We start from the raw sequence: 9,764 nt of genomic DNA, 5'->3' as shown, positions 1-9,764 counted from the left end.
TTACACTAACATTCCATCTGGTAAATTGCTTTCAAATTCCTTGACTTCCTTCCAGTTCAAGCTGTATTGTTTTAACCCTTGTAAGAAAGCTGGCATTGAGGTCTTATCCACCACTTGTCTACTAGGCCATTTCTGTAAAGAGTTTGCCAGAATTTAAGTCAATACATAAACTAGATACTAGAACTTTAATACAAAAAAATTATTTTGCTTGTCATTTCTTTTCAGCTGATAGTAGTAGAACTCTGAATATGGATTCCACAACAATGACCCTACCTATGTCTGATCCAACTGCATGGGCTACAGCAATGAATAATCTTGGAATGGCACCACTGGGAATTGCTGGACAACCAATTTTACCTGGTATGTTATTTTTAATCACCTCACGAGTGCTTCTTTTTATTGACCATGTGGTAATAAATATAACAGTGTGACACAACTTATTTTGAAGTTGACATTTACCAGACTCTGCCTAGAGTGTGCATTTTTGTAATATGAGCTTTATCGCCTGGGTGGCTAGTAGTTACTAGTGTACTCCCTATTGCACTTTGGACAACTGGGGGCATACCTGGTGCAAGATAGGGTCATTGAACATTTAGATATCTCATTGAAATAGAATTTTGGCAAGGAATTACAAAGCTTGTTTAATTTTATAGATCTTTTTAGAGAAGGCAAATGAACACAGAGATGGAAAGAGAACTGACTTAGACATTCATAAAGGAGAGGAAAGGAGATGCTGAGAGACAGCTCAAGGATTATTTTTAACATTGAATACCTATATGTAAATATGTATAAGTATATATTTATATAAACATACACTCATATATATATATGAGTAATACATGAGAGGATGGGTATGGTGGACTAACTCTATCTCCACTAAAGATAAAATCAGTAGAAAAACATCACAGAATCTGAAGGATTTAGTTTAGATAGAAAATCTTCTTGGACAGTCAGACATATTTAACTTTTACAATGGGTTTGTAAAGACATTAGAGAATTGCCATCTCAGGGAGCCTGAGGAGGCTTTTTAAACAGCCTAAACATTAATCTCCCCAGATTCATTTAATTGTGATCCTACTTAAAAACAAAATAGGACCAAATGTACTGTGCCTAACCTAGGAAGTATTTAGAATCTCAGAACCTCAGGCCTGATACCAAAGTTACTGAATCAGAAGCTGCATTTTAGCAAGAAGCCCAGGTGTTTTGCAGGTACACTGAAGTTGAGTAACAGATCAAGAGTGATTCTGCTTTGTCGTGACATTTGTTTATATAGTTAGCTATTCCTCCCCACGAAAAAAATAATTTTAAGATTCCAGCCTAGATTTTAATGTTTATTATTTAATTATAATGGAATATAAACTAAAATGTTATACATTATTTTATAGCTTCATGTGGAGTGATCCTAAGTCACAATTGCTTAAAATCCATCTAAGGTGATGAGACAATCTGGTTTGGCTTAATTTTTCCCAGTTTTTAGCAGTCTTGACCATGTGGGTAAATGCCATATCTCCTCTGAGGCCAAGGGAACTAAATGTTAACTGATATCATATTATTGTAAATTACCATATGTAAGCATAAATATACACTCACAAAGTAAGCTTTAGTACTTAGCCACCTATCTATAAGAAGGAATAGAAAAGGCCTAGGATTGAGAAGAAAAATGCTTCCAAGTAATCATTACAGGCCCAAAGCTTGAGCTGGGAGGCAATAATAGGGCTAGAAAAATGGGATGTTTCCTTAACAGTGGCTCAGAGGGCTGTTTCTACAGAGATAGTACCTTGCTTAGTCCTCAACAACATAGGCCTTGAAGTCAGATTGCTTGGTTTTGAGTCCTTGCTCTGTCTGCCCCAATGTGACCTTGAGCAAGTTACTTGACCTCTTTGTTCCTTCTGTAAAGGAAGTTACTTGACCTCTTTGCACCATCTGTAAAATGGTGATGATTATAACATGTACCTCATAAGATTGCTATGAAGATGGAATAATATACTTAGCACAATGCTTGGCATATATATAATAAGGACTCAATAAAGATTAATTGTTGTCATTATTATTATTAGTAGTAATACTATATGCTCTTTGACATAAAGCTTCCTTTACACTAATATACTTCCTTTAAATGGTTACTAAGCTCCCACTTAAATTGAAAGTATTTGGATGCTATGCAGCCACTGTCAACTCTAATGAGTATCTGTACATCCAGCTCCAACCTAGACAATTGAAACCTCAATGATAGTTTTAATTTCTATCTCTAGCCCCCTTTCCTCACATCTTGTTTTCTTACATACTATAAAGAAATGGCTTTTTTTTTTTTTCTTTTGCAGTTTTTGGCCGGGGCTGGGTTTGAACCCGCCACCTCCGGCATACGGGGCTGGCGCCCCCACTCCTTTGAGCCACAGGCGCCACCCAAGAAATGGCTTCTGTAGAGATCCCTCCTATCTTTTATTCAGTGATCTTGCCTGTCACTATGGTCCAAGGAAAGCTACTCCTCAACTCTTTGGAAACCTGGACTTAGAAATGCTGATAATTAGTTCCATAGTTCCCTTATCTTATTTTTTCCCCTTATCTTAAAGTATATCAGGCAATAGCATTGGGCAGAGCCATACTTTGTACTTAATAAAACTGTGTAAATTGTCCCTTGTGTGTGAACTGGTTTTTTCTCCTCTGTGTTAATTTTAGCAAGAAGGTTTACCATGAGAGTAGAATATGGGTTCTGGATCTAAATTGCCTAAATTCAAATCTCTATGTCATTAACAAGCTGTGAGACGTTTGGCAAGTTACTTAATCTTTATATGCCTCAGTTTCTTCATCTATGAAATAGAGATAATGATAGCACCTACGTTATAGTTGGCATGAGGATTAATGAGTTAATACACATAAAGTCTTAGAATAATGCCTGCATCACAGCAATTCCTCCATTAACTCAGCTATTATATTATTGTTTCAAGTTGATATGTGATGTATGGCTTACAAAAAGTATAATTATCCTTACTTTTAACAATAGTGAAGGACAATGAATGTAGGGGAGAAATTTTTTCCCTAGTGAAACACTGGACAGTGACAGGTGATAACAGTATGTGTCTGACACTGCTAACACCTGCTTATTGTAAAGCTGGTAGGGATTTCCACCGAAATGGAAGGTTGGCACCACACTTCAGTGCTGCCTCCCTTTTTTGCCATGGTCTAGAGAATGGGGTGCCTGCTATCTTTAATGATGTTATGTTTTAACCAAATCTCCCTAATCCTTTCCTCACTCAACCCCCAAGATTCTTTAAAATGGAGAAGGGAGCAAATAAGTCACCCATTGATGGCTCAGTAATTCAGCTACTTTTCTGCCCCTCAGGAAGTGACCTACTGAGACAGCAGACCTTTCTTTGTCCTGTCTCATCTGACCTGTCTATGCCAAGAGTAAAGGCTTTTGGAATTGATGCAAAACAAATGATACATAAGCGTCCTTGATTTCCCTCAGAGAACTCAAATCTTTACTATCATGGATGCTGAGTCTCTTGGACACACACTTGTCATAAAGGCCATATCTGGCATAATTACTATATTCATTGAGTGGAGAGTAGAGACAGGACATCTCTGGAGTTTGGTGTGGAACTCACTTTTAACTACCATGGTGTTATATATGGCTGCTATTCAATACAGTTAATCTACAATGACGATGGCAGATCAGGAGGTCCCATCTGGCTGACAGCTACACTTCCTGCAAGAGTATTTGCTTTGCCAACCTGGTCAGATAAGACTGTTAGTTTTCACATAAAGAAGGGCACCTAAAAAAGTCAGGCCTTCTGGTTAAAGAGTATTGTTCTGTTCCCGTCATCTAATGAATGTAAAAAATGGACCCGTTAAGAGATACTTGTTGACTTCTTTCTCCTTTATTTTCCCTAAATTAAAATATCCTTAGCAGCCAAATGTGAAACCTATAAAGTCCAAAAGGAAAAGAGTCCCTGAGTATGCTGTCTCCACTGTATTAACTATGCCTACTCCATAATGAGAGATATAGGAAAATGTGGTGGACTCATGGACCTTATTCTCAGATCAAAATGTTGCCCATTCTTAAGGAGATAATTCTCAGTGGACACAACAGGTTAACTCTGATGGGAACAGAAAGCAAAATAAGGTTGTATGGCATAGAACACACCACTGCTTTTAGCTCCTCAAGGAGGCCTGGACTTGAGTTTGTATTGTTTTTAATATCTTCCACAAATAAAGTGTGTTTTCAGTGACAAATAAATTGAGATTCTGAACAAGGAGAATGCTGTTCATCATCACTGTGTACTCCTTACAAAGATCCAATAATACGCAAAAATTTTACCAAATTGAATGTTCTCTCCAAAACCAGCTTAAATCCTACCCAGGGGCAGTACTCTAAGACTCCTCATGGAGCATGTCCGTGCCTAGGGATATCTGGTTAAGCCTTCCGAGATGTTGTATATGCTCTCACACCATCACAGTGGCTGGTAGGTAGATCAGGCCATCATTTCGAAGGAAGACCAAGGTGTCATAATTCAGTTTGGATGTGATTAGGACATTACTTATATGAATGTGGATGAGGGTGGTAAGGTGAAAACTCTTGCAGTGTCTTGTGGATATTACAGAAGTATCTGACTTCAACAAAATGCATGAGTGATATGATCTATGTACTGTCATGTTTTTCTTCAAAAACAAGTGACTGAGTACCCACAATTGACTTGGGTACTGGTAACAATGACAAGATAACCTGGGCCATGGTGGACAAATAGGAGATGGTTAACAAAATAGAGCCTGTGTATTGAAGCGCCCACAAAGGCCTGGTCTTACCTTCCAAGGACTACTCCACAATATACAGCCTGTGTACATAAATATTGTGGAGCTGTTTTCATATGGAGGTATTTTAAGCTATTTTAATCCTTTGATAAAGTAAGTGAGGCTCAAGGGCTAGAAAATCTCTGAATAAGGATTGCATGGCCCTAACTAATAGAAATAAATAAATATACAATGATAGGAACAATCATAAAACAAACAGCTCCCATGGAATCTATTAAGAAGGGGCTGGGTGAGGCCTGCTATATGCAAGGTACTGGGTGAAGTCCTGGGGAAAAAGTAGTGAACAAAAAAGACAAAGATTCCTGCCTTCATAGTGACCCCAGTACTTTTAGAGCCCCCATATTCTCTTCCTAATAAAACCTGCTCTCAAGTACAAGCTGCCTCTTGACTGACAACAGCTCAAAGGCTTCCCTTTCATTTTGTTCATTTATTCTTTTATTCATTCATCCATTCATTAAAAATAAATTGAGCTAGATCAAGAGGATCTAAATTTGGCATGGCACACTCTTTGCCTTCAAGCTCTGGTGGCAGAGGCAGCAAAGTAAGTAGCACTACACTATAGTGTAGCAAGTGTCATGGTAGCAACATGTACATAAGTATTGTTTCAGCCAGGGTGGGGTAGAATGGGGAGTGTTAGGAAGGTGGTGGTGGTGGTGGTGGTCATGGAAGGTTCACGGAAGAGATAATATTGAAGCTAGGTGTCCAGAGATATATAGAAGTGTGTCGGGGGGAAAGAAAGAACTAAGAACAACGTAGGCAGAGGAAACAGTGCCTCAGTGACTGGAGGGTATGTAAGAGTATATAGTATGGGGAAAAAGACTCCATGAGGAGTCTTTGAGTTGAATCCCACTACCTCATTCCTCAAAGACTGAGGCAGCTTATAATAAACAATACAGTATATGGAAAAAATTACAAGTAAAATAAATCAGCATCTGGGAAAATAAATGAGAATAGAAGGCAAAGACTGGGTAGGGAGGTGAGTTAAAATTCAGATGTGTAGGTCATAGGCTCCCACCCAGTTTCTAAAGTTGAGTTGCACCTGTGTGTGACCAGACAGCCAAAACATGAAAGGGGAAACCTGACCAGTTATGGAATTTACATTTTACACGAAGATGAAATGTTCCAGTCCTTGGGGAAAGAGAAACTTTTGTGGCCCTTGCTACTGTCCATGTGTGACATTCTAGTTCTGAAAGAAATTTTTCCCAAGGAATTTCACGTACAGGGGCGCACACTAAGTGAAACAGCTGAGTGATCTTGAAAGCCCAAACACTGGTTTTAGCCCCAAACCAGTCAATATTACTTTCCCTAGTCTGCTGCAAAATGTAAAAACTAACAATATAGTGAATTTATCATGAAGCTAAATTTGGTCGATTGAAAAGACTGCCTTTTCTTCTGCGATTATAGATTTCCTGTATTTTTGGTTTTAAAATGTTCTGTCTTTTAATAACTGCATCAGTGGTACATTAGTTTCTCTGTTATTTTTCCCCACATCTTTTCTTGGCAAATTGAGAGGTTGGCAACCTTAAATACATACATAATTTTATTTTATTCAGCTCCAAAATGCAGAAAGCTGGACATCCCATGGATGTACTGGGAAATATGTCTTCGCTAATTCCCCTCCAAAGGTGTTAACAGCATCCTTGGATGAGAGTCAAGGGCATGACTCTAAACCTGTCAAATGTTGTAACAAGGCAGGAACACAGTGTTAATGAGTAGGAAGGATAAGGGGAATATCGGCTATGAAGGGAGATTTTGCACAACTTTGTACTAGAGGAAGAAAGCTCCGTTGGTAGAAATTTGGGATCAAAGTTGAGATATATAAGGGAGAACTTTTGTGAACTAAAATTGTGCCACATAACTCATCCAACCCCAGTTTACTAGCTTGTTTGCCCTTGTACCTGAGCTAGACCGTGCCTCAACTTGCCACGTGGGCCAAAACAAGTATTGTAATGATCTTCTAGGGAAGCAGATGTTTGTAGAATATGAGAGTCATTGTACAAAACTTTGTACTTCTAAGAGAGCTGGTGATAAGTCCAAGATTGTCTCACAGGTCAGCCCGGCTGACCTTAGAAATCTGTGTCCTTTCTTAAGTTGGCTATCTTTTGAAGGATCTGTGTAGAAAGGAGGCAGTAAGGATTAGAGTGGGTTAAAATTTCTCAATACCCAGGCATAATTCTTAATTCTTCAGTGGATTTTGTAGGAACTCTAAAGAAATAACAATAATGTCCCAGAAATGTGTAGCTGAATTGAAATCGTAATTTTCCATAAAATAGCTTAATTATGCATACATAATTAGATCCTATTTGGAACGCTTATTTTAGAATAATCTGTGTTTGCATTTCAGTGGTTTTACTGTGAGTACAAACTACCACCTGGGGCTCAAGGGTCTCAGGAACACCTAAAAGATTGGAAATGCCATTACAGGGCCATGGGGACTTGGATAAAGAGAAGTCATTAAGTACAGACAGCGCCTTATTGAGGGAAGGGGCTTCCAGCCAGAGCCAGGGTCCATTTTGTTGCCTATATGCCTTGTTTTTCATATACCTGTCTCACTTAATACCTGCAATTAATTCACTAAAATAATTCTCATACTACATTGAGCAGCAGTGTTGTGGTTAAGAGCATTATAATCAAACCAAGCTGAATTTGAGTCCCAGGTCTGCCTCTTATAGACTCTGTAAACTTGAAAAAGTAAGTGAACCCCTCTGAGCCTCAGTTTCTTTATTATTAAAATGAAGGATAATAGTACCTAGCTCATGGATCTATTAGAATGAGATTATATAAAATGCTTAGCACAAAGCGTAGCACATCACAAGCGTTCGGTAAGCAATTGTGGTAATGATAGTCATTGTTGGTATAACATTATAACTATTTGCATGGCAGTTTCCAAACTGGAGTATATATTAAAATTTTTGTCTTACTCATTCCCTCAACCTCACTATCTGGCACAGACTATTGAATGGATGGACAAACAGATGCCTGATAGCAACATAGAAATAACATTTGCCTCCATTGTACTCCCTGGCTCAGATGTATACAGAAAGTGGAGGATAATAGTATTGCCAGGTTAAGTGCAAGTTGCTAGGTTGTGGGAAGGCTGCAAGGAAACATTGCTTAAAATCACATGGTAGAGCTGCAACTCTGAGGAGCAAGCTGGCCCAAGAAATAGACAGCATTTGCAAAATTTCCAGTAGGCTGGGGCTTTGGAAAGTATATGAATCACAAGAGGGAATACAAATCAACACATTGTGGCTCTTCCAGCAATGGTCATGCCAAGAGTAAAGAAGGCAGTGTGAAATGGTGCTAGAAGAGATGATAAAAGCAAAACAGAACAGAGTATTCAGTGTGAAAAGGACTTTGGAAGAATACCTTGGCCTTTTCTTTAGCCCTTTTATATGATTTCAGATCTTCAGAAGTTTGAATTTCTCATACGTGGGTTACTACAAAAGTTTTGAGACAGACTGTGTTATGGTCTATTACAGAAACACAGTCAGCAGTGTCCTTTCTGATTTACCCCAGGCATGTTTCGACTTGCTCAGCTTATTGGTACTGCTGGTAGGGCTATCATTTGTTTCCATCCGCAGGGATCTTACATTTGATTTTTTTTGTATCTCAAAACTTTCATAGTGACCCACATATAAGTGGAAATAGTACATAATTGGTGTTAGTACTCCTCAGGCAAGGCCAGAGGCCTAGGAAAGGAGAAAAATTTCCCTGGTGTTTTATTCCCTGTGTATCTTAAATTGTTAGACTTCTTTGATTTTTCAGCATCTATAATACATGTGTAAGGCCCATGATTTCAAATGGTTTTCTCTGTTGACATAGGAAATCCACATCCACTTTGGGGTTTAATGGCTAAAAATAAACAAACAAAAAAATAATCAATGTGAAAGGGGCCTTTGAAATGTCATGTACAACCTGTCCTCTAGCAAGCCTTGTTAGGCAGTGTAACCTATGGAACTCTTGGCATATTCAACAATGAGGAGAGTTCAGCTTCTCTGGCTTTAGCCATATGCCATGAATACATTTGTTTTTAAATGAATTTATAAAATATTAATGTAATCATACCAAACAACAGAGTAGTGAGTACACCAGTCAGGAGTTATATTTATCCTGTGTGTTTGTTTTTTTGTTTGTCTCCATTTATTAGTAAAGAGTACATGGAGACAGGCATTTCCTTCTCAGTCAAAGAGGCAGAACTTGTTTAATGAACTGATGTTTCTGTAATCTGCGGTAAGGTGGAGTTGTGAGTGACAGCGTTATATGAATAACAATGAGGAGACAGGCAGAACAATAAAAGGAAGACAAACATTTCAGTAGGAGGGGGAAAATAGATGGGATTGTTTAGTTGGCACACAGTCTAATCTGATCTTTTCCTAAAGAAAACTAACAGTTTGTAAATGGGTGAGATGATGTTAACAATTTTCTCCAAAATCTTTGGTGTGAGGAATCTAATTTTCCAGAGGTATAATGGCATTTCTTTCTTTTTCTTTTCTTTTTTTTCTTTTTTTTTTTTTTTGAGACAAAGTCTCACTTTGTCACCCTGGGTAGGGTGCTCTGGCATCACAGTTCACAGCAACCTCAAACTCTTGGACTTAAGCGATTCACTTGCCTCAGCCTCCAAAGTAGCTGGGACTGCAGGTGCCCGCCATAGTGCCAGGCTTTTTTTAGAGACAAGGTCTCACGCTGGCTCAACTAGTCTCAAGTTTGTGAGCTCAGGCAATCCACCCACCTCAGCCTCCTAGAGTGCCCGACCAATAACTCTATTTTCAACAAAGAGTAAGCTGAGTGTCATCGTTATATGTGTTTGTGTCTCTTTTAAATGTCTGGATTAATAAAAGACAACTGGATTCCCATATCTGCTTTAGCATTCAAAGTGCTGTGACGTGGTTTTAGCTGAAAGATCCAGAACAAAATCTGGCCTCGCACAGAAATGTGGTTGGAAAAAGGAGGAG

The 9,764-nt window shown here is 38.6% G+C and overlaps 1 protein-coding gene and 1 pseudogene across 1 annotated transcript in view; both read left to right on the top strand.

Annotated features, from left to right (window-relative positions):
• The first annotated feature begins 225 nt into the window (after positions 1–225).
• ENOX2 (ecto-NOX disulfide-thiol exchanger 2) overlaps positions 226–9,764 on the top strand; it is a 66,938-nt gene continuing 57,399 nt past the window's right edge. The window contains exon 1 of the mRNA XM_023517388.1: positions 226–360. Within this exon, the coding sequence (XP_023373156.1) occupies positions 249–360 (112 nt within the window). The 5' untranslated portion in view covers positions 226–248. The remainder of the gene's footprint in view (positions 361–9,764) is intronic.
• LOC105887715 lies at positions 4,622–4,844 on the top strand (annotated as a pseudogene).

Source organism: Otolemur garnettii, unplaced genomic scaffold (assembly GCF_000181295.1).
Source record: "Otolemur garnettii isolate 467f Iridium unplaced genomic scaffold, OtoGar3 scaffold00109, whole genome shotgun sequence".
In the NCBI taxonomy this organism is placed as follows: Eukaryota; Metazoa; Chordata; class Mammalia; order Primates; family Galagidae; genus Otolemur; species Otolemur garnettii.
Note: the sequence above shows the minus strand (reverse complement) of the source record. Positions and strands in the feature narration are given on the sequence as shown.